At 39.9% G+C, this 25,331-nt stretch overlaps 1 protein-coding gene across 2 annotated transcripts in view; it reads left to right on the top strand.

Moving 5' to 3' along the window:
* LOC148032564 (replication factor C subunit 3) overlaps nucleotides 1-17,958 on the top strand; it is a 39,311-nt gene extending 21,353 nt beyond the window's left edge. The window contains exons 2-10 of one of the 2 annotated variants that reach the window (XM_087683205.1): nucleotides 7,606-7,822; nucleotides 9,620-9,699; nucleotides 9,789-9,948; nucleotides 10,043-10,124; nucleotides 10,278-10,407; nucleotides 10,762-10,825; nucleotides 10,916-10,984; nucleotides 17,453-17,566; nucleotides 17,661-17,958. In XM_087683205.1, coding sequence (XP_087539331.1) covers nucleotides 7,606-7,822; nucleotides 9,620-9,699; nucleotides 9,789-9,948; nucleotides 10,043-10,124; nucleotides 10,278-10,407; nucleotides 10,762-10,825; nucleotides 10,916-10,984; nucleotides 17,453-17,552 — 902 coding nt within the window. In that variant the 3' untranslated portion in view covers nucleotides 17,553-17,566; nucleotides 17,661-17,958. Of the gene's footprint in view, nucleotides 1-7,605; nucleotides 7,823-9,619; nucleotides 9,700-9,788; nucleotides 9,949-10,042; nucleotides 10,125-10,277; nucleotides 10,408-10,761; nucleotides 10,826-10,915; nucleotides 10,985-17,452 lie in introns of both variants that reach the window. The other variant, XM_087683204.1, reaches the window with a different exon arrangement.
* Nucleotides 17,959-25,331: the final 7,373 nt, after the last annotated feature.

Below are 25,331 nucleotides of genomic sequence, written 5' to 3' on the forward strand. Positions count from 1 at the left end.
TGTTAGATAATTACCTAACTAAAACAAACCGAGGAAAGTGCGAGGATGGGCCATGGGTCCGTCCTATGGTTGGGTGGTTCCGATTGGCCGGGAACTTTTCTCAAATCTCGAAGAACAGCAGGATGATCGTCAAAAGACACGAACAACAAAAGCGTTGACCTAGAGTTATGTCTTAACCGATTTACGCTATTTTAGGGGAACGGAATGGGACTATGTCTTATGGCAGAGAGGTTGAGCTTTGCATCCCTCTCGTTTCCCATTCTCTTTGAACCAAGTGCAGCGTGAATCCATTTCGGACCTGGCGGTTCTGCGTAAAGTAGTTCGCTTGGATCCGACGCTAGTTGCTGTTAGGAAATGACCAATTAGGAAAACCCTAATTCCGATTGATCCTAAGTAGGAACGGCCAGAATACTTCCACCACCTTTCAGGTGGATCTTAGGGATCCTCTACATCTTCTTGCTCTCCTTCTTCTTGCCTTGGTCACTTGGTCAGCATGGAGCCACCTCTCGAGATCGAGTACGGGCATATCCTTATGGTTCTCGACACCACACAAAGTTCGACATTCCTCCTATGCATTGCATGTTTTCATCATCTTTGTACTAGGGCGCTTGGGCGAGTGAACAATTTTCCCACGAGGACATTGTCCAAGTGGCACTTGTTGCATGAGCATTCTTCAACATTTAGCATTGCATCTCCATCTCACTCTTCTCTTGTTCCCCTTTTTGGGCCTAAGAGGGGGTGTTGAGAAACCCTTCACCCTTCACCTGTAGTTTGTGTTTTTGGCATTTGCGCTTCTGCGTTTCTACGTTTTATGTTTAGGGTTTGCAGCCCCAAAAAGGGGCACAACCTTGTTCCCTTGTATCACATTCACTCCATGATTCAGATCTTCATCATTCCATTCATCATAGTTTCGTCTCTCTTCTATTCTCTTCTCCATGTTTGCTGAGTTCACTCCGTGTTTCTCCCCGCAAACCCTACTGCCTCGTTGGTACGTCATCTTTTGATAGGCTGGCCACTCACTGCTTGGGTATCCATGATTTATTTTGATGGTCATGATTGTATGTACTCTGAAGAGTCATTATCATTGTATATTGTATTGTATCAAATCACCCATGATGAGAGAGAGGATGTTAATATATTAGTTAGTTCATGTGCGAGTGTGTGTGTTTTAGCGTGTTGGGCATTTCATGATATGGCTTGCCTATTTGGGCGCATGATTATTTTATCCATTTTAATTTGACCAATTGCATTATTTGTCGGTCAACTTGCAATTTTGGTGGCCTTAGATATCGGCCAAGTTAATCATGATCTTGGACCTATTTATAGGCTAGATACTCCGTGCTCGAGTTATCAATCTTAATGCATACACCTACATGCAGGTTTTGATGGATAGAGGGAGCCCATGCGGATGACTTATTATTGTTTCTCTAATGTCTCGTCTTGACATATGGATATCATTTCTTGAGCATCTTTGTTCTTTTGAGTTCTGTTTGTAGTGTTCTTTTCTCTCTTCTCTCATGTTATGCAGTTTATTACATTGCCATTGTTGCATCCACTTTTGACAGGTGGTGTGCATATGAACAACTAGAAGATCTCTCAAGCTATAGATGATTGAAGTGTTGGAGAGTAGGAGGCAACCTAGCATAAATAGCCAAAAACAAAAGAATGAAATAATGCAGCTGGTTTGTGTTAAGTGTAGTTGATCGCTGCAAACTGGTATGACCAGCCATTTTACTGCCCAACTTAGTCGAATTGCTGCTCGCGCTGCCTTGAAGCTTGCCCGACCTGTTCAATCCGTTGCCCATCGTGGGTCCTTGTCGAAGTGTCCATCTTGGAGGTGACTAAATCTCTAATACCCCCTCTTAGATCGTGGACACGGCATGAGATTCAGGGATTTGGAATAGTGACGAAGAACGGCTTGAGGAAGTGCCTTTGTGAATAAATCTACCAAATTATCCCTTGTTATATAGTACTCCACATCAATGGTCCAATCGAGGGTCTTTTGAGTGAGGAAGTGATATTGGATCTTTGTGTGCTTTGTCTTCGCAAGAAATATTGGAATTTGTGTCAAGGCTATGTAACTCTCATTGTCATGTAGAAGTTTGGTAGCTCAAGGCTGTGGACAGCCAAGCTCACTTGACAATCACTAAAGCCAAATAATTTCACAAGTGGTGGAAGATACCACTTGGCATAGTGTTTATCATACTCATATGATAGTGATGTAGGCGTATGAAAAACATGTGAAATCCAAAGTATGATATCCTATTTCAGACTTGACATTTTAAGGGGGCAGAAATGACTTAAAAAAGCACCAAAACTTGACAAATTTTTAAAAAAGAGTGTCACATGCCTATAGACAGCATTGTACAGCAATCATCTACCATTGTTGCTTTAATTGTGTCTTGACTCAAATGACTAGAAATCAAAGCTTGAATTTTCTTTGGCAAATCAATGTTGTGTTCTTGATCATTGAATGCCTTATTGATAGTGACTATTTTGTAGATTCTAAAGCTATTGAAATAATGAAATTCTAATTTCTTATTCAGCTTGTTATCTTAGTTACTCTAGATAGATTTTTATTGGTTGTTTTAATTGAAATTAAGGCAACGTATGATTCAGCCCCAACGCCTGAATCATACTCCAATCATATTTAATAAACTACCATTTGTGTATGATGTGTTGGATTTGGATGATACCTTTGCTCCTATCGCACAAATGGCGACCATTAGGATCGTTATTGCTTTGGCTAGCCATAGGCAATGGCTAGTTTGCTAGCTTGATGTGACATTTGCATTTCTTATGGAGATTTGAAGGAGATCTATGTTGAGTAGTCTCCAAGGTTTGAGAGACAAGATGCCAAGGGCATGGTGCCAAGATTATTATGACTACTTTTTGTTTTAAGACTGGTATGATTGACATCAATACGCAGGTTCTCTTCGAGGCACTTTGGTGGTGGCTTGCACACCCATTGCTTTGGTATCCATGCTCCTATTTGATGGTCATTGTTGTATGTACTATGATGTGCCATTATCATTGTATATTATATTGTACTAGATCACCCACGATATAAGAGAGGTTGTTAGTAGTTTGTATATGTTAGCAGTCTGTGTGTCTTGTGTGGTCATCTCTTGCCAATGAGTCTTACTTTGAGTCAGACAAGGACATTAGGAGCTTTCACATTGTATTTGTCTGTCATTTTATGTGTTTTAGATACTTTAGATGGAGGGCACATCAGTGCATTTCTTTTTGTGCACTTTTAGCTATTTTTTAGGGGTTGAACCACATTAGGGCTTCCTTCTTTTTCACCTATATATAGGCAACCAACCCTCTCACTTTCATTATCCATTATCACGATTAGCCAGCCCTTATTCTCTCATTCCCCTGCTACCATTTGGCCCCCACAGTGACGTATAGAGCTGCATGTTAGGGTTGACTTGCAACCTTATACCTTCAGCCATTGCAATCACATTGTTCCTTCTCTTGCATTCTCTCTTTGTCTTCTTCTCCTTTCCATGCTCACCTTCCTCTTTCCGTTGTGCACTCTCACATGGTATTAGTGCCATGCATGGGAGTTGGAGGTCTTGAAGAGGAGCGTGTTTTTTGCGACAAAACTTGCCAATGGTCATCCCCATGTGTTGCAGAGCTTGTGCTTGGAGTCGAATAAGGTAGGGTGGCTTGTTTCCAACCTTTCTTTTAGGCTGTGTTTACTAGGGCAGATTTGCATTTTGCTCCTAGGTGGCCTCTACCAGGTTGGGCAGCACTATTATTGCACCCGAGTGGTGTCAAACAAGCCGGGCGGCCATTCTGTTGGTTGGGTGACATCAAAATAGACTTGCATTTTCTGCAAGCAGTCCTTGGCACACGTGGTGTAAGAATAGGCCCGCATTGCCTGTGTTTTTTGTAGGCAATCCCCCTTGAATTTGTGTTTTGCTATTGGGCGGTCTCCTTTTTGCTAGGCGGTAGCTCTTTTGTGCTAGGTGGCACTTTTCTCTGTTGGGCGGCCTATTTACAGGTTGACAACATCCTTTCTCTGTTGCATTTCAAATTGGCTGGTCTTTGCTGACCAAGGTGGCTTCTTTTTGGTGTTGGTGGGCGGCCTCCATTGCAGGCCAACATTAGGGAAGTTTTGTGTTTACTGCAAGGACTCGCTCTCCAGGTACTCCTAGTCCTTGACCAGCTTGTTGTGTTTACAGGTTGAAGGCCTGTTTTCCTTTGCATTTACTACTCCCTTTCTCTACCAGGCATTATGTGTTCCCTTTGGCATTGGATGCTCCTTGTCTACCTTGCCTCAGTTAGTTTTCTTTTGTACCATGGCCCGATGGACCTCGATTATCGTGAGGATACCTCTTATTGGTTGTCTTTATTCTAGTGGTAGTATCTTCTTTTGTTTTCTTGCAGGTATTTCTTGAAGGACAGATATGGACAATGTGTATGCTATGGGGGATCGTGTGGTTCGAGATCATTTAGAACGATCACCATCTTATTACTCTTTCTTGTTGTATTTTTTTTGGGGCTTCTAGTCTCTGATTGGCATTGATGGCATCTCTTGAGCAGGTGCCAGTCCTACCCTCTCGCTTTGCATCCAACAACTAGATGGGACAAACTATCCTCTCTGTGTGTATTTGACAAGCTAGATGGGACAAACTACCCTCTATGGTCATGCCGCATGGAGTGTCTTCTTGACGATTATGACCTTTGGGATTTTGTTATAGTCCCTATATCTTGACCTACTGTGGATCCTCATGATAATGTGACCATGGATTCGATAGCTTTATGGGATTGGTTATGCTAGAGCCCACTCTTCTCTCCTTTTGAGTTGTATAGATTTTGTGCTCGTGCATGTTAGATATCTCCGCACTGATGTAAAGATTTGGAGGAGATTGGCATTTCTCTTTAGGGTCTAGACTTTTGGGTATCACTTATCTCTTGAGTTGAAGCTATGACAGCTCTGTGTTGTAGATTCCTCTATGATGAGGGATCACATCCACATGATGGAGGAGATTTGAGATCAACTTTCATTTCTTGGTATAGATATTTATTCAGAGGACCTAGTTGTGACACTTCTCTCACATCTTTTGTCATCGGCATATGATGTGTCCTACACGAGTCTTTTCACTTCTTGTAGTCGGGAGACTCTCACTTGGGAGGAGCTAGTCCCATTGGTACTTAAGCAGGATGTGTATCACAGGGAGCCAAGTTCTTGCGGAGCTTGTGTACATGGCCGTGCTGTGGTTTTATCTACAAGCATAGGACAAGCCAAGCAGAAGAAAATGAAGAGGAAGAAGTTGGAGTCATCTTCTGACTCTAATATAACTTTTGTGGGGAAGTGTAGAGGATATCCCATGTGTCCTTGTGGAAAGACCTTGTACCCCAAGGAGAAGTGCTAGAGGATATACCCTCACCTTCGTCTAGGAGCGAAGGGTGGATGTACATCGGAGTCTTCGTTTGCCTCTACTTCATCACCCGCTATTTATCACCAAGTTAGTGTTTCTACGCATTTCTCAAGTGGAGGAGTGATTGTCTCGACTTTTGAGCAGCCTTGGCTCTTTGATAGTGCTACATCGAGTCCTATGACTGCTCGAGGTGATTTGTCACAGGATCTTTGTCCGTTAGATGGTATTGTCATTGTTGGTGACATTTCTTCGATGCCTATTGGTGGTGTTGGTACCTTGCTTCTATTGTTTGACCGTTTCTCGAGCTCCAATTTTGAGGTTCTATCTATTTCCGACTTGGGCTTCTCTGTCCTCTCAGTTAATGGCCTTCTTACACTCCGGGCCTATGTTGTCTTCACCAAGCCGGCCGTCTTTATTGGGGATTCTTCTACTGGAGCCACTTTTGTGGCCGGTTGGCCGGTGGGGGCTATGCATGCTCCATTCCCCTTCCATTGTGCAGGGCCCTCCGAGGCATCTTTCTATAGCCGCACCCGTTTCCAATTGTGCACCATCTATTTCATAGGTTCCATTCCATCCCCCACCATCTCCTTTAGTGGTTCCCTTGTACCTCCCATCCCTTTCAGAGGCGGGTGATATTGGTGACATAGTTGTGGATTTCTTGGCTCTTTGTGTTTTAGAGGGGGCTTCCTAGGATCGTGAGGAGTTTGTTCATCGTTTCTAGTCTACTTTGGGCCTTTCTTTTATTTGGCTATCCTTTTTTTAATCATCAAGCCACCATTTCTTGCCACTTGGCCCTTTGTCCCTAGTATCTCTATGCAGCTTATGGCGCCTTCGATAGTTCCTCACGATCATCTCATGGTTGGGTTAGAGGCTTGGCTCACCCATCCCCGACTGGAGTTTTTTGGAGTGATCCATTTGAGGCCTCTCCATTTCCATTGCCCTTTGGTGGCCTTCCATTTGATCGGATGTTTATATGGAGAGTGAGTCTTGCTCCTTCGTTGGCTTTTTTCATTGATAGACTACATCAGCATTGGCACTCTTCCTGCCACCCTTGGATCCACCTCTCCTTTTGGCTTTCCACCACATCTAGGATCCGAGGGGGTATTAGTAGTCATGTGTGTCTTCTGTGGTCATCTCTTGCTTGTGAGCCTCAGTTTGAGTCAGACAAGGACATTAGAAGCTCTAATGTTGTGTTTGTCCATCATTTTATGTGTTTTAGACACTTTAGATGGAGAGCACATTAGTGCATTTCTTTTTGTGCACTTTTGGCTATTATTTAGGGGTTTGATCACATTTAGGGTTTTCCCTCTTTTTTGCCTATATATAGGCAGCTTACCCTCCCACTTTCATTATCCATTATCCATCATTGATCCTTCGTGATCAGCCAATCCTCCTCATTTTCTCATCCCCTTGCTACCGTCTGGTGCCCACATTGATGCGTAGAGCTATGTGTTGGGGTTGACTGTTGTAGCCTTGTACTTTTAGCCATTGCAGTCACATTGTTCCTTCTCTCTTCTGCGTTCTCCCTTTGTCTCCTCTACATGTTCACTTTCCTCTTTCCATTGTGCACTCTCATAGACTATAGTATATCTCATGGGTGAGTTTGTGTATGTATAGTGGATGGTTTTGTATTTTTAAAGATGTGATGTAGGCTGCCCAATTTATTTGTGCTAGTTTAAGGGCGATTGGCATTTATTGTGGCCGATTGTATTTCTTGGGTGCATTATTTCTGGTTGACATGTTCATGATTGGAGCCTATTCACAAGCTCCCTCCTTAGTATTCGGAGCATTCACTCATAGGTTGCTTCCTGGGGGGAAGAGGGAGCTGGTGTTCACTGCTGATGATTCTTGACTGAGGCCTTGTATTGTCTTGTGCATTGGTATATGGATGCCATTTCTTGAGCGTATCTCTTTGAAGTTCTTTTGTTCTTTGCAGCATTCTTCTTTCTTTGCAATGTTTCTCTTTCTTTCTGTGTTTGCGTAGTTTGTTACACTACGCTTCCATCTCTGCACCCTATTCTGACATCAGGAGGGCCTCTAGAAATAGAACATAACATCCTTTTGAGTTTTATACTGTTGAGTATTTTGAATATATGGTTGAGAAGAAATGGCTTCATTTTTATTTCATTGAGCATTTCTTCACATGTTGCAAGGATTCAAGGATTACTAGTCTAGCAACTTTCTTCTCTTCTTAATTGTTTTCTGTTGTTAGTTGATAGGTTGACGGGTGAAAACCGACTACCGCATCTACTCTTGTATGGCCCACCTGGCACAGGAAAGACGTCGACTATTCTCGCTGTTGCCCGCAAGCTGTATGGAAATCAATTCCAGAACATGATATTGGAACTTAATGCATCGGATGACCGTGGCATTGATGTAGTGCGCCAGCAAATTCAAGATTTTGCAAGCACTCAAAGCATCTGCTTTGGGTAAGTCTTCTATACTTTTATTGATGATCCGGGTACTTATTCTTGAGTGTTTTTGTTGTGAAGTCATTGTGTTCTGTTTACTTTTGAATAGTCAAGGCAAACAATACACTGTGAAGGCAAGTCCTCTTCTTGTTAGACCTTTTTTAGACATGAGTTCAGTCTAACCTGACATAATGAAACAGACATTCATGTGGCAGGACCCTACAGGAAATTTTTATGGGATAAATTTGAATCCTCCAAGACCACCTATACCTGCAAGCAATAATGGCTTTATGGGTAATCAAAATGATTAGCTCCATAATGGACAACCAATATATAATGAGTAAGTACTTAGAGATAAGATAGTGCTATCCAAATACAATGGTCAATCTTTATTCCCATCTGAACTTGAAGAGTGGATAGCTCAATTGGAAGCCTACTTTGATATTGCTTCAAGGAACGGATGATCAAAAGATTCAATTTGCCACTTTACATTTAGAGTGGATAACTAAATTGGAAGCCTACTTTGATATTACTTCAAGGATGGATGATCAAAGGATTCAATTTGCCACTTTACATTTAGAGAGATTTGCACATACATGGTGGCACTATATGAAGAAAGAAAAATAGATAGTAGACACTTGGGATGAGTTTAAGGTAGTCTTGGCATAATTTTTTGTCTCCTTGGTTGAATTCATTTGTGTTTATTCAGGTTTCTGAGTCAGCAAACATGTATAAAGAATATCAACACAGTTTAAATGGGTTCTGATGCATCCAAATTTTTTTCTTTTGGGGTTTTTGGGGGGAGGGTGTGGGAGCTTGCACAACAGGCTTGCTTATGCCACAGGAGTTTTGGGTTGACTGAGCCTTTCAAGGGAAGTCTTTAGAAATCCTCAATGCTGCTATCCCATCATTGTTGTTCTCTCTCTTTTGTAGGAAAGAGAAAGCGAATGCAACCTCCCTGACATGGGCATTTACTAATATAATTCATGGGCATCGGGATTGCAGTTGCACTGGTGTTGCATAGAAACCTGTTTCCTGCAGTTGGAAACATATGAAATGCTTTGTATGTAAGTGTTCCATACTTGCAAAACATGTTCCAGCAAAACTTCAATTTCTAAAGAAACCTAACTTTCCAGAGGTAAAAGAGTTCAGTTCAAGAATGTACAAAGAGGCTTAGCTTTTGTCCCATATATTTTATATTCCATGTTTACTCTGTGTTGTATGAGACTTGTTTCATGCTGTTTCCTAACTTGTAAGAAACCGTATCCCATGTATAGAACCTCCTGTTTTTGAAACCCCTGGTTGCATTGGCTTGAACAGCTTTTGGAGGGTCAAATATGGTCAGATCTTTGCTAGAATGGAATTAGTGACTTATTTATTGGAGCATAAACATGGTGAAATGAGGTATTTGAATGCTTGCAAATTATATTACTGATATAGCTTGAGACAACTGAGGGATAACCTCTATTCATAGTTAAGTAGAACCTTCATCACAACCTTCAAGATGCATTCTGATATCCTGTCAAAGGAGGCTGATAGACACTGGGCAGAAATGCATGGTCAACAACTTTTCAAAAACAAAGGGTGAGTAAAGTATGTTTGTTCATGGATTGTTCTTCCCATTTGGTAGAAGGTAGTCACATATGGGCATTTCCATTCAAACCCATGTTCTTGATTGGTTGTTCTTTGAAGGTGTACCTCTTGATTAACAATGGATCTTATGGTTCAATGCATTGTAAGAGCCATGGTGAAACTTTGTTTGTTCTTTGAAGGTGTACTTCTTGATTTAACAATGAATATTGTGCTACACTGCAGTGTGAGAACCAATGTGAAACTAGTCATATTAGATGAAGCAGATGCAATGACTAAAGATGCGCAATTCTCTTTACGTAGGGGTAAGTAACATCATCTAATCGTAATGTTGCCAGCAAGGGTCACATGTAAGGTTCAAAGCTGTGACCATTTTTGTTTATGCTGTGGGCAGTCATTGAAAAGTACACAAAGAATACTCGGTTTTGTCTCATTTGCAACTATGTCAGCAAAATAATTCCTGCATTGCAGTCCCGGTGTACAAGGTTTAGATTTGCCCCTCTAGATGCTGCAAATGTTTCTGATCGACTGAGGTTCATCATAAAGGAGGAAGGGTACGTTATATCAAATGTGGATATGTTGATCTTGCATAATAGAGGCACTCTCCCACAGTTTTTGACTTCTTATGTCTGATTTTTTTGTGAACAGATTAGATGTCACAGACACTGGACTTGCTGCTGTAGTAAGGCTAAGCAATGGCGACATGAGAAAGGGACTCAATATTCTACAGGTTGCTTTCCTCCTAGCCCATCACTCATTAAATGCTTGGAATGGTTCACCTTCAGGCTTCTCTTAAAGAACTGAAGTTTTTCATGTTTACAGTGTGCCTTTGCAGGATCAGAACATTAACTTACCTGCTTTTTTTGCTTGTTCAATGATGCAGTCAACTCATATGGCATGTCCACAAATAACTGAGGAGGCGGTTTATTTGTGTACTGGGAGCCCAATGCCCAAAGATGTCGAACAAATAGCATACTGGCTTCTCAATGAGCCTTTTGTAACAGCTTACAAGCGTATCCTAGTAGTTCTTGAGCAGTTAATTTTTTAACTAGCAACATTGGACGAGTTAGGAGCAAAAAAAGGGACAAACTTGTGTGTATCAACCGATAGCTAAGCTCATGTTTCCTGCTTGAGTTTACTGTGTCATAGTTCAGTGATATCTATTACCGTGTCCATAAGCCTTTAGGAGAAGTGAGGCTTCATGACGTACATAGCCAATATCCAATATAATATGGATTTTATAGGTTTGACATACATGAACGCTGTTCTAAATAAGGACACATGCTTTGGCATATTCCTCTGCTAAGGATTCTATTTTCATGATGTTCTACAATAGCATTTGATACTTTCTTTGACTCGGGATCAAGTTATCTCACATCTGAAGACAAACAAAGGACTTGCTCTTGTGGATGTAATCAGAGAGCTTCATCCGTAAGTTGTCTTTTAGCTAGCATTGTTTAATGCATACCATGGCAGTCAGAAATTTGTTATTTCCTAACTCTAATGAAACTCCTTTTGCAGGTTTGTTTTTAGTATCGATATGCCAGCTGCTATCAGAGTACAGCTTATCAATGCACTTGCCGATATTGAGTAAGTCTTTTGTTATCTCTACAATTAATATATCATTTGGTCAAGTCTTATTGTATACTTCATGTAGATACAGGGTACTGTACCTTTGTGCATGCATTTTTGATATGTAAGTTGTGTAATGTATGATGCCAGTACTTGCTACTAGCTCAGCAGAAGTCTGCTCAACTGTGTGAGTTTGACTCTCTTGTTTTGTCTTATTTGTCATCTTTGAGAATTTTGCTAGACAGAGCTGGCTGGATCATGATTGAGAGACATGAGGGAGAGTTGTCTCTTGTGTAAAGAAATGCTAGGTCAAATAAAGAGAAACTTAAAATGTACAACACAAGGAACATGGTTTGTAGAATGCTCAATGAGAATTAATGAATATGAAGTCTATGATACAATGTGGAGCCTCAAACCTCGGTCCCCCACTTCATTGTCTTCAGATATCATTCAGCCAGCCCTCCTCATCATTTTTTCATCATTTTCTTGCCTTTCCCTGGCGCCCTCAATGATGCTCTGTGCTATGTGTAGGGGCTGACAGATTGCAGCCTTGTACCTTTCAATTCAGTCAGTTTTGTTCCTTCAATTCCATTACGTTTCTCTTGTCTCCATCTTCTCTTCTCACTACGTGTTCCTATTCTTTTCTGCTGTGCACTCACATGGGATCATTCACCAACATGAGAGCTGGATGTGATTGAAGTGAAGTGTCTTTTTGAGCTGAGACTGCTGGGTGACATCTTCTTAGTGCTGCACGTGCTGTGTCTTTGTCCAAAAGGGTCTCTCTTTGCTGTGTTCTGATCAGGACCAGATTTCAAGGGCTGTGTTTTATGTCCCAGCACTCTCTACACCTTGCATCTTGCAGACAGCACCCCTCCTTCTTTTGTGTTGATCAGTCTGCCCCCTCTCTTGCTCGCATTTATTGCTGATGTCAGTAGATCAGGCCATACAACAGCCAGGCTGATGTCATCATTCAGCAGGTCACCCACAACAGCAGCCCATTTTGTTCTTGTATTTTTTGCAAGTATTGTTGAAGGACATAAATAGCAGACCAGTACAATTAGCAGCATTGTGTGGACGAGGACTGCAAGGACTTATGAAATGACAACTAAGACTGAGAAGACCAGTGTTTGGGCTGCTGTGATTGTGAGGATCATTGCAAAGACTGCTGAGGTCGTGATAAAGATTGTGATGTGGAGTGACAAGTAGATTGTGACTGGGGCCAACTCCCGACCACCCTCACTGGGGCCAACTCCCGACCACCCTCATACCATTCTATCCTTGTTCCCTCTCACGTGGCCATGAGTCTACAATTGGCAATCATGTCACCACTCATGAGGTTTCCGTCCTACATTCTCTCCTTACTTTTGAAAAGCTTGAAGCAACTGATTACTTGCTCTGGTTGAGCAAAGTTGAGTGCATCCTCAATACTTTTGACCCATGGGAATTTGTCACAACTCCTCATCCTCGACTTGTCGTGGATCCCCTGTTAGCAGAGTATTTGTCAGCTCATGTGTGAGTTTGAGCTTGATCTGGGCTGGGCATTTTTATTAGGTATTTTAGGTATTTTTCTAGTGTGGCATTTTATGCCATTGGGGCATTTTATGTACCAGTCGGCCAGCATTAAATGCTGTCCGACCAGCATTATTGCTCCCCACTTTTTCAGCCTATTTATACTCAGTGACTCCTCCTCAGTCAGTCACTTCATCTTCACCATCTACAGACTCTGTGGAGAGAGGAGCCAGTGCCAGTGCCCACGCAGCCAGTGACTCACTGTTGTATGCGACTGTCTCGTGTTCAGATATATGGATTTCATTTCCCGTTCATACATCTGAGTTCTCATCTGTATCGTGTTCTTTTCTTTTCTCTTTTTGTCTTGTATTTCAGCAGTTTATTTCAGCACATGTTTGTGCTTCCACCGCCGCTCCACTTCTGACATGGTATCAGTTTTCAGGATTTGTGTTTCTGCTGTGTTTTCTTGCTGATTTCAGGACTGTTTTGTACCCCTGCTGATCAGACGACTGCTGTCGCAGCCAGGCGACCTGTTTTGGGGCTGTTTTCAGCCTGCGTTTTTTGCAGTTTTGCCATCGCCTGCTGCCTCCGCCCCCTCTGTTGCCTACGCACCCTCTGCTGCTTGCGTTTTTCATCTACAGCTGCTGGCAACAGTTTTCTACCTGTTTTTCTCCAGTTTACAGCCTGCGTTTTGTTGATTCAGCATCTCTCGTGGCTGGGTGACTGTTACTTCAGGCCGTTTTCTCTGTTTTTGGTAGTTTTTGACTGATTTTTTGACTTTCTGCAGCAGATTTTGTCTTCTATTGATCAGATTTTGGGTTCTATTGCATGTGAACTCTCATTTTCTGTAGTCTGTGCTTGTGTTTTGGCTGTGTTTCCTCTCTAAATTCCATCTCTTCTCTACTTCTCTTCTTCTCCTCTCCATATGGCTCCTCCGTACACTTCCCCTGATGATAAGTTGCATGAGGCATCCTTGAGATTACAGGGGCGGCTTCCGGCACATTATGGAGGTGAGGCTTATGTAGCTTCAGAGAGGGGTGATGGGAAGAAGAAGTCAAAGGCCCAGTGTTACCACTGTGGCAAGAAGGGACATTTGCGGAAGGACTGCAAGAAGTTAGCGGCTTCCAGGAAGAAGGAGCAGAAGATGAAGCGGGATGTTGACTCTACCGATGAGTTCTCTCCTTCATCGGACTCCGACTCCGATCCTCCGACCAAGGTGAAGTCCAAGGCGTGGAAGGGATCCTCTTCTTTGGATCGCGGGAAGGGCTTGGTGGCCCCTTCCTCGGCTGCTTTCTAGTGGTGGTGATGAGGTCATCCCTCACGACTCTCTTGTGCCAGAGAGGGAGTGTGAGCGGGTGTTCAGATGGGGCAGCCGCGCCTCATCTATATTTTTATACAGGTGCACAGGTTCCAGAGAGGGACGTCCCTGATGCATCCACTTTAGTCTGGCGGAATCAAATCCTGGAGTTGGGATTGACATCCAGGTTCATGCTGAGCTGGTTATCTGACAGAGAGCGGGAGGCTTTCGTCTGGAGCTCACATGAGGGGACACTTTGGCGGTCTGGCCAAAGGCGGAGAATCCATGGTCACATATGTTCAGCGGCATTTTTGACAGGATGGTCTTGTATGCTCCTGCGAGACATTGGTGATGGACACAGAGACATGCTATGATCTTCTCTATTTTCAAGTGTTTGGTATGATCGACGTCGACATCAGGTTCTCTCCGAGGCACCTTAGTGGTGGCTTGATCACCCACTGCTTGGGTATCCATGGTTCTACTTGGTGGTTCTCTGTTGTATAGTTTATGATCCCTTTTCATTGTACTATTGTATTGTATCAGATCACTCATGATCTGAGAGAGGGTGTTAGCAGAGTATTTGTCAGCTCATGTGTGAGTCTGAGCTTGATTTGGGCTGGGCATTTTTATTAGGTATTTTAGGTATTTTTCTAGTGTGGCATTTTATGCCATTGGGGCATTTTATGTACCAGTCGGCCAGCATTAAATGCTGTCTGACCAGCATTATTGCTCCCCACTTTTTCAGCCTATTTATACTCAGTGACCCCTCCTCAGTCAGTCACTTCATCTTCACCATCTGCAGACTCTGTGGAGAGAGGAGCCAGTGCCAGTGCCCACGCAGCCAGTGACTCACTGTTGTATGCGACTGTCTCGTGTTCAGATATATGGATTCCATTTCCCGTGCATACATCTGAGTTCTCATCTGTATCGTGTTCTTTTCTTTTCTCTTTTTGTCTTGTGTTTCAGCAGTTTATTTCAGCACATGTTTATGCTTCCACCGCTGCTCCACTTCTGACATCCCCATGCTAGTGTGACCATAGACTCAACAACATCCAGGTTGGGGCGATTGTGGACTCAGCAGCTTTGTGGGGTCAGCTCAATGTGAAAGCCCACTCTTTTCTCCTTTTGAGCTATACAGATTTCGTGCTTGTGCATGTTAGATGTATCCATGCTGCCACAAAGGTTTGGACTAGGTTGGCATACCTTTATCAGGTAGTGGCATTAGATGACTCTTGAGTTGAAGCTAGATATCTCTTTGTCATAGATTCCCCTATGATGAAGGACCACATCAACTAGATGGAGGAGCTTTAGAATGAGCTTGCCGGCCTAGGAAAGATTGTGGCTTCTAGCTGTGGACACTTTTGACACATTTGCCATCACTTAAGTATGATGTCTTTTATACGAGTCTTGTCACCTCTCCTACATGGGATTCCATCACATGGGAGAAGTTAGAGTTATCCCTATGTTGCTAGAGTAGGATGTGTTTCACAAGGAGACAAATTCTCATGAAGCGACTATATAGAGCCGTGCTTTTATGGCATCTTCATTGGGTAAAAGACAATTTGAGCAAAAGAAAGGGAAGAAGTCAAAGAAATTGGAGTCATTTTTCGACTTTGCTACTATAGATACAAAGGGGAAGCATAAAGGATATTCCAAGTGTCTACTTTGTGGGAAGACCTTGTATCTCGAGGGACTTGCTGGAAGAAACATTCCCCATCTTCATCGTGGTGTGAAGGAAGGAGTGATAGATCCTCCATCTACATCTACCTCTACTTCCACCAGTATGGCAAAGTTAGTGTTTCTTCACATTCATTAGTTAGAGGAGTCTTCTTTGGCTATCTCGCCTTCAAAGAGGCGCTAGCTTATGGATAATATTGCTTTGAGTTGTATGACTCCTTGAGGAGATTGGTTAGGTCTTTATCGACTAGGTTGAATTTTTGAGGATTTTGCATTAGGATAAGAGGGGGAGAAAGAGAGAGAGAGAGAGAGAGAGAGAGAGAGAGAGAGAGAGAGAGAGAGATATCAGCTCCATTTCTCTTATGTTGCAAAGGACCCTCTGGGCATCTTTCCATTGCTGCCCCCGTTCCAGTATGTGCACCCCCCCATCTCATAGGTTCTACCCCATCCCCCATCATCTCCTTTGGTGGTTTCCTCATATCCCTCATCCCTTTTAGATGGCACGATCTCAAAGATGTAGTTGTGGATTTCTTGAATTTCCTTGTTTGAGAGGGGCATTTTTAAGATCGTGAGGAGTTTCTATATGGATGAGAGATTGCTTTGGGCATTCATGTGGTGGCTTCTTTCCTTCATTATTGAGCCATTATCTCTTGTTACTAGCATATCCATCCCATGGGCCTTGGTCCTTGATATTCTGTTTTGGCAAGTTTTTGCATCCTCAATAGCTCATTTCTATCATCTCTCAGTTCAGTTTGTGGCTTGGCTAATCCCTTTACAATTGGATGTCATTGGAGTGACCCATTCGAGGCCTCTCCACTTCCATTGGCCTATGGTGGCCTCCATTGGATCCGGCTTTCATTTGGAGAGGGGGTTATATGCGTTGGCTGGCATTCATCATTGACGAACTTCATCAACAGTGGTAGTTTTCTTGCCATCGTAGAATCCATTTCATATCCTTTGGCCTTCATTTGGAGAGGGGGTTATATGCGTTGGCTGACATTCATCATTGACGAACTTCATCAACAGTGGTAGTTTTCTTGCCATCGTAGAATCCATTTAATATCCTTTGGCCTTTTGTTGCATCAAGGATTAGAGAGGGAGTCTCAGTTCACATGTGTGTTTTGTATGGTCATCTCTTGCATGTGAGCCTCAATTAGAGTCAGATGAGGACATTAGGAGCTCTAACATGAGCTTTCTCTCTCACAAGGACATGAAATTTTGATGCTTTGCCTAGCATTTGATTAACTGTTAATTAAATGTGCAAATGTGAGATGCACATGTGATGTGCAAGTTAGTTATTTCACAATGTGCAAATGTGAAATGCTCATGTGATGTGCAAGTTGGTTATTTCACAATGTAGGCCAAGAACCTTGAGAAGTCAGTGGGGGTGCCAAAGGCAAAAGTTGTAATAAGTTGTACTTGACAAAGCATAGTGGTACTTGGTGATAGATTTTGGCCTAGAAGATTTAATTAGCCATTAATATCATTGATGACATGAGGAATTAAGCATTAATTGATTAATCAATGTCAATTTATGGGCTACTCGACTCACAGATCTGAATGCAAGAAATTGGAGGATAAGAGTAATGTTACTGCCTCCTAGCTTCTGGAGTAAAAATCCTGCAGTCCTTCGACTTAATTTGGATAATCCAAGTTATAAACTGTTGGGCATGTTGCTTTAGCCGAAGGCATTTTGTCGTTCTTATTGGCCATCAAATGTGCTGTGGCAATGGTTCTTGTTAAGTAATTCGGCTGACTGTTGGAGATTCTGAGGGATGGCCTCTAGGACGTCTGTTATTGTGCCTCATTATCACTAATTGGGAAGTGTGGTACTTGGGGTGCTTCACTTTGCAAAACGTTATGTGGCAGTCTGCTTCAAGAAGATTGCAGACATCAATGTAAGCTGTTTTTGCAGTTTTGGTAGAGGAGTAAGATGGTTGTCTTGTTCCTTTATATGTCGAATTGTGACTTTGACTTTCTAATGTGCTTTGGAAATGCTGCAGGTACAGGCTAGCCTCTGGTCCAAATGAGAAATTGCAGCTTGGGGCAGTAATTGGTGCCTTCAGTCATGCTCGAATAGCTCTTGTTGCAGCTGCAGAATGAAATGCACAAAGAAGGTTTATCTGCATATGAGGGTTTAATTAATAAGACTTGTCTTTTCTCTCTGTTGAATCGTATATGTAAATCTCTGAAGTCTGTTTTTTGTTTTAGAGCTGTCAAATCAGATCATTACCTCCCTTTGCCATGACTTAACTCAGAAATGGGAGTACCATATCTGGAAGAAAATGAAGATCTAAACTGCAAGTCTATTTGATGCCACAGAAAAGGATGGCAGATCCAAGCTGTAAGCATTGAATGTCGAATACTCTTCTTGTGTGTACTAAGCATTTTGAATATCAAAGGATTGCAATGTATGATGATGTACTATGTACCATTGCTGTGTCTCTATCATCAGTACATAGTAAAAGTTTTATCAATGATTAAACACGGCAATATAAAATGCTTGAAGCTTGGAAATTCTAGTCAATAGTTTCTATTGCTGGCAATGGTATTGCGTAAGTCGCATATAAACTATCTTCCTGTTTGTTGCTTTGCTCTACGTAGCTGGTAAACTTGCCTTCTCTTGGTATCTTGGTCCTTTAATGGCGTTGTCTAGTCTGAGGCAGAGTTATTTAAGCACTTATGCTTAAGTTTCTTAATAAATTGGAAGCTGGAAACTCTTGCTTAATGGAGGTGGATCCCTGAGTTGTATTGCTCATAAGACTTAGCTTGGGTGGAGAGTTAAAAGGAACTTCGAAACCATCATGATCAAGGGCAAATAAAAATTTTCTTCCGGTGCTGATCAGAATCTGATACACCATCATGTGGAAACATGTGATGCCAGGATTTTAGATTGATATGCAGAAGCTTAATCCAGTTGTCCAATCTGAGAATCGTGGTTTTTATGTGTGAAATGATGGCAAGTGGATAGCATGTGACAAGGTTCCATGCTTAACACGGATAGTGGCAAACGGGGAGGAGCAAAAAGCAAGGAAGGAGAGAGCATATATGGACCATTGAGCTCAGCAAAGATTCAACCCTAAGGAAATGGCACGTGGTGGGAGATATGGCAGCATTGAAACCTTCCTTGCCATGTGGTAGTGGAAGGTACAGTATCTTTTCAATAGCTCACATGTACACATAAGTTGACACACACCAATAAGATAGTACATGTATGCCATTAGAATGGCTCCAATGCACGTAATGTACAAATTTGCTTCCCTACCGGGGTGAAATGTTATTGCTCCTTTTGGAGGATTGCATTAGTCCTATGATGCCAAAAGGTATACATCATGAGAAAAATGTACATTTGATAGACCTTGTTGGAGTGATTTGACTAAAGAACGTGGTGAAAGACATCTTTTCTTGAAAACGATAACAAGTGAACCCTACCTCAATTGTTGAAGGATGTCAAGCCTAACTCAGGTATTACTTAAATGGGTGGCTACTCATGATGTAAATCAGCCTTTTCTATGGATATGATGATGAGAGGATCACTACAAAAAATGCTATGCAAATCAATCATGTCACCATTGTAAAGGGTGTTGTAGGGAAGTGTAATATCAAAATTAAGATGTCATTGCACCTTGAAAGCATAATTGGACATGAATCCATTCTAGAATCATCTTGAACTCACACATCCCCATAACTCAACCCACACCCAAACTACTACGCCACTACCCCATTGGCTAGAATCATCTTTCTCAAATGAGGTATTAATATATTATTGTTATTTATCATCCTAAAGTGTCCATGTTTCTCAAAGTAAATTTGATGAAGATAGGTTCTACAAAGATGTCACACTTGTATTTATAATATTGGTGATGATAGGGATAAGGAAAACTAAGTGAATTTCTTGATATAGATACATTTCGAAATAGAATCAATCCATTGTAATTGATAGACTCATATAATTTAGGGACCAAGCAAAAAATAAGAAACATGCATAGCTATAAAATTTTGAAATAGAATCAATCCATTGTAATTGATAGACTCATATAATTTAGGGACCAAGCAAAAAATAAGAAACGTGCATATCTATATTCACCCTACTATCCATGGGTACAATCGGATTACAAAATGCAATTTAGCTATCCATATCTTGCTTATGACTTGGATCAATTGTATTGAACTCTATTGGCAAGACGATCAAAGCTCACACCTTAAAAAATGAAGGTATTCAAAAGTGAGCCCCATCCTACTCATGGGATAGCTAAGATGCGTTTCATTGTGCCTATAGGGTTGCATGCCTAGTTTCTAGATGTTGTGACCCTTGGTATGCTTGCATGAAGCTTAAAGGATGTTTAGGCCCTCCTAAGATAGTCCTTATGGTATCCTAAAAAGTCAAATATGAGAATTTCTCAAATTCCATGAAGTCCTTGAACTTTACCCATGTTTACATCCCAAATTTGTTTTTTGATGCTAGGGTACCAATTTAAGTATTCAAGATCTCTCCAAGTTCTTGTGATTGTTGGACTTACCCATTAGTCACCAAAATGTATATTCAACCTAAATGTTTGCAAATGCAACATAGATTTTGGGCACTTGCATGGTCATAGATGGCCTAATTGACAATTGTATGCCACACTAAACATTACAAAAGACATACATGTTTTAATTGCTATTTGTGTTAGTAACATTTAGCATTGTTTGATTAATGATGGGTATATATGATAGTATCAATGACAAGTATACATGGTTATTGACCCTTGGTTAGAATGATTGTGACCTTGGCTTGGTTGTAGTTGATTCGAATTATGAGGAATATTTGTTGATGCAATGCTAGCTAATAATGCCTCTTATTCGTACAAGTATACATTAAATAAAATGTTGTCGAGAACTAGTTGGTTTAAGATGAATTTAGCACTATTGGCTTGATGACAAGATACAATTAATTCTTATTTTAAGCACTAGATGGTTTGTTGCTAGCCTTCATCATATAATAGACAAAAATCAAGAGAAAATAAGAAGAGAATAAATTGCAAGAGAAGAGAAAAGTAAGTAATCTTACATGACACAAGATTGGGTACAATCTCCCCCTATGCATGGGTAAACACCTCCCCATGTATGTATTTATAAATTTGGAATTAAGCTTTTGTGCTTCAAATACAATAAAGGTATCTTTTTGTGTGCTTGCCTTTTCTTTTCTTACATGGCTTGCTTTTGGTTGCAAATGAATCTACACACCTTATTCTAAATAGCTTTACGATAAAAAATGTGCATGAAAAGTCATTGAGCTTGATAGATAAAGTGCCACTTTGGTGGAATGTTCTTCATCATAGCACCAAACGATCGAAGATGTGGCTTGACTTTCAAAAAAAAGTTAAATAATATTTTCTTTCACCTTAGTTTTATTTTCAAACAAGGCACAATTGGTCTAGTTTATATTGGCAAAAAGGCTACAATGATCTATACGAAAAGATTTTGGTAAAGACTTTTATTGTTGCGTATGTTTGAGGAAGTTCTCAAGAGCACGTTGCTACACAAATACGAAGATGGTATTCAATCAAGTATCCAAGCTAAATTAAACTCTTTTAAATAGGTTTCTCTTTACGAAATTATTTCCTATGCCCATGATACTGAAAAAGAATTTCAATCCATAGCCCAGATGCTCGACAGACAATAGACTCATCAATCCTGTCCTTTCAACAACAATCACAACACTAAGACACCTTTTGTGGACTATCATCCTACCATCATAATCAAAAAGTTAACCTTTGAAAACTCAAGGAAATATGGTGTCAATGAAAATTTTAGCAACAATATATCTACAAATTTTCAAATCATGTCACAATGTGTGCGGGTGTGTGGGAAGACCAATAATAAAATCCATAGAAATTTGCTTCCATGGGCCATCAGGGATAAGTAGGGGCATAAGCAAACCATATGATTCTCCATGATGACATTTGATACGTTGACACACAATGCATTGAGATAAAAATTTTGCTATATCATGCTTTACTGCACTTTAATAAAAATAATATTTGTATGCAACTATTGTAGATTAAATACCTCTATGCCCATAAAAGTAGGTGTATGCATTTTAGTCATGGCAATATTTTTGAAAGGTATAGTAGCACAATTTTCTTTGATAGTACAAGAATCCATTCACATAAGAATAATTAGAAAAAACAATGGTGTTAGGATTGTGGAATCTTTGCCAAATAAAAGAGAAATTAGGATTTGAAACATACGTAGGAATCATGGCATCAAAAGTTTAAATTTTGATAGTGAAAATATGATTTAAATATGCATTCTTGATTTTATTAAATCCAAAAAATGATGTGATGCAATATTTTCCATTGGCCTATGACTTAATAATGCATAGGCAACCACTTTAACATGACATGGCTGATATTGAATCATTGGGTGAAAATTTTGAATGAAAGAATCCCATTTAATGTGTTGGTAAAAAAATTAAAGGTTGATTTAACAAATGTTTTATCGTTGAATGATCAATTTCTATGAGAACCTTGGATCCCATAAGGTAATGCTTTCAAACATCCAAAGCATAAACTACAACCAATACTTCTTTATGAAAGCTAATGTAGTTTTTATTAGAAGGCTTTAGTTTATGACTCTCATAAGTGATAGGATGATCATTTTGCATTAAAATTGTGTATATACCTAAACCACTAGTGTAAGTGAGACTACAAGAAAAAAAAGGCTAGGAAAAATTAGGCAATTGATGAAGGTGCATATACCTAAACCATTGGTATCAGTGAGACTATAAGAAAAAAATGCTAGGAAAAATTAGGCAATTGACGAATAGGTGCATGGGTGCAAAGGTATTTCAAAGTGTCAAAGGATTTTTGTTGACTAGGGTTTAGGAAAAATTGCAACAACATAGTCAAAGGCAAAGCAATCAATGAAAAATTTCCAACAAACTTTCTCTAAAACTTAGCTAATCCTAGAAAAAATCAAACTTCATGCACTCTTATGATTAAGCCAATCTTTGATTGTTTGAATTTTCTTAGGGTCAACTGTGATACCTTTAGCCCTATGTGTCCCAAATATTCAATTTAATTTTGAAAGAATAAGCTCTTCTCAAGATTTGCATATAAATGATTTTTATACAATAAAACAAATACAATGCAAATATGTTTCTTATACTCTTCTTCTAATTTGCTTAAAATAAGTATATCATCAAATGATAAAAATTACAAAACCTTGATAATCCAAAAAAATTCTATTCATCATGTGTGCAAACGTAGCTAATGCATTAGTGAGACCAAGGGACATAATAATAAATTTATAGTAACTAAACTATGTCCTAAATGTAGCCTTAAGTACATTAGTTGAATCCATTCGAATCTGATGATATCCTAATTTGGGATGTAACTTGTAACTTTTTTTGGCTCGCTTAAGTTTATCAAGAAAATAATCAACTCTTGAAAAAGGATACCTATTTTTACTTGTTACTTTCTTTAGAGCTATAAAATCAATGCACATTTGGTATGTTTTATTTTTCTTTTTAATCAACAAGACAAATGCACCATGTTGAGATGGCAAGCTCAATATGTGTCAACATTGATGATGGACCACTTTATCATGCTCACAAGGCCACTAACTTATCACTTATTATATTTGGTTTGTTGCTCCTACATATAACTAGTATAATTATAGTGCCAGTCGAGTAGTATAGTCAATTATGCACTATGTTTGACTTAATAGGCCACTTTTCTTTATGTTGTATCTTATCTATACTTTGTGTACATGTATTATTTAAAAAAATATATATCAAGAAAACGTTTAGGCCGCCTCTCTTCTTGTGTTCTTGAGTGAGCTTCTTCTTATATGTATGGTGTGTGTGTTTGGTGCAATAGCTCAAGCAAATCTCCCCACCACAAAATTTGTGACATGGTAGTAGAGCGGTGCCATTGAGAGAGGCTAGATTTGAAGGTTGAAGTGAAGGAGAAGAAGCAAGGATTCGAGCCAGAAAGCAACGTGTAAGAAGATCTCCCATTCTTTCACTCTTTCTCTTATATAGTGCTAGCGCAGTGGCATCGGAAGCAGGTAGAGCGAAAAAACTTAGATTGTTGTGATATTTGGTGTGCGAGTAGAGCACTATATATATTGGGGATAAGCCCTTTATGACTTGCCATTTCTTTTTTGGTCATTTGAGGTCGTTTTGAGTCACATTTTTGACCCACAAGGTTGCGGACAATAGTTTCACAGTATATTGTGATTTTGATTATATTGACCGAAAGTGGGTGCACATGTTATAGATTTTGAACATGTAAGTTTTGAGGTGTTTGCATAGAAGAAAATAAAAGTTTTATCTATATTTTTGTGAAAGTTTACAAACACTTGTTTGGTGTTTTGCATCAATTTTGCAATGATGATAGAAAACAGTGGAAACCCTATAATTGATAAGTTGGACAATAATAACTATCAATCATGGAAGTTTTGTGTGACAAAATTCCTTATTGGAAAAAGTCTCTATGAGTTTGTTTTAGGTGAAGAAAAGGAGCCAGAGCTAAGTACTCCTGTTAAATGCAGGAGAATTAAAGACGTGGAAAGAATGGAATGCAAAAGACAAAGAGGTGATCTATTGGCTATTTACAGTCATTAATAATACTATGCTAGGATATATAAAAAATGCACAAACTTCACATGTAGCTATGATAATTTTTGAGAACATGTTTTCAATAGATACAAAGGCACGAAAGATTCAACTCAAGCAAGAGTTAAAAATACATCGAAGAATGGAAAGATAACTATAAATGAGTATATTTTGAAAGTGAGAAGCATTGCAAATGCCTTAGTAGCTATTGATGCAATGCTTGATGATGGTGATTTGGTTTCATCTACTTTGGGTGGCCTCAATAATGAGAAGGCATGTAAATCATTTTTTGCTTCTCTATATATATGAAAGGTGTTTTCAGTTTTTGATGAGTTGGTCTCTCTCATGATCATTGAATAGATCAACATGCAAGGTGAATAATCTAAAATAAGTGTTGAATAAGTACAAGCATTTTACTCAAGTTCAGGAAGAGGATATGGTAGATCCTCCTAAAGAGGCCATGGTATGAAATGTGCTAGTGATAACCAGCAAAACATGTTAAATTAAAAGTTCAGTGAAATAGATTTTAAGAGTTCGTGGAAACTTTAGAGGTAGGGGGAGCTCTAGAGAAAGTGATAGATGGAAGAATAGAGATTCTAGAAATTCTGGTATTATTTGTCATTATGGTGGTAAAACTAGTCATATTGCATCCCATTGTCATGCTAAGAGGGATGATATTTGTAGTCGTAAATTGCAGCAACAAAGAAACTATGCATTGTCTTTATGATAGAATGAAGAAGGAAATGAGCATATGTTTGTTATGCAACATATGATGAATGCTGTTATAAGAAAGGGGATATGCAATAATGTATAGTATGTTGATTCAAATACATCTAATCATATGACTTGCCATGCTAAATGGTTTGGAGAGATGCAAGAGTTACGAAATCCAGGCTATGTGCAAATGGGTAATGATTCATGCCACCCAATTTCACACATTGAAAAAGTTTCCTTATCCTAGCATGATGGTCGGGGAGTTTGTTAGATATATTACATGTACCATCTATCACAAAGAATTTAGTATTTGTTGTAGCCAAATGGTATAACAAGGGTTGTAGATTTGATTCAATGCAAAATATTATTTTGTGGAAGAATTTAATGATAAGTGTAGATTGGTTGCAAAAGAAAGTAGAGTTGGTTGCACATTTACCTTGTTCTTGCTATGAATGTTGCTATGCATGCTATATAAAGGAGCAATTGCAGACACTGAAATATGACACCAATGAAGTGGACATGTAAATGTGCAAAGGCTGAAATTAATGTAGTCCAAAGGGTTG

This window comes from Lygodium microphyllum, chromosome 8, assembly GCF_053477565.2.
Source record: "Lygodium microphyllum isolate KBCC chromosome 8, Lygodium_microphyllum_v1.1.10, whole genome shotgun sequence".
NCBI lineage: Eukaryota > Viridiplantae > Streptophyta > Polypodiopsida > Schizaeales > Lygodiaceae > Lygodium > Lygodium microphyllum.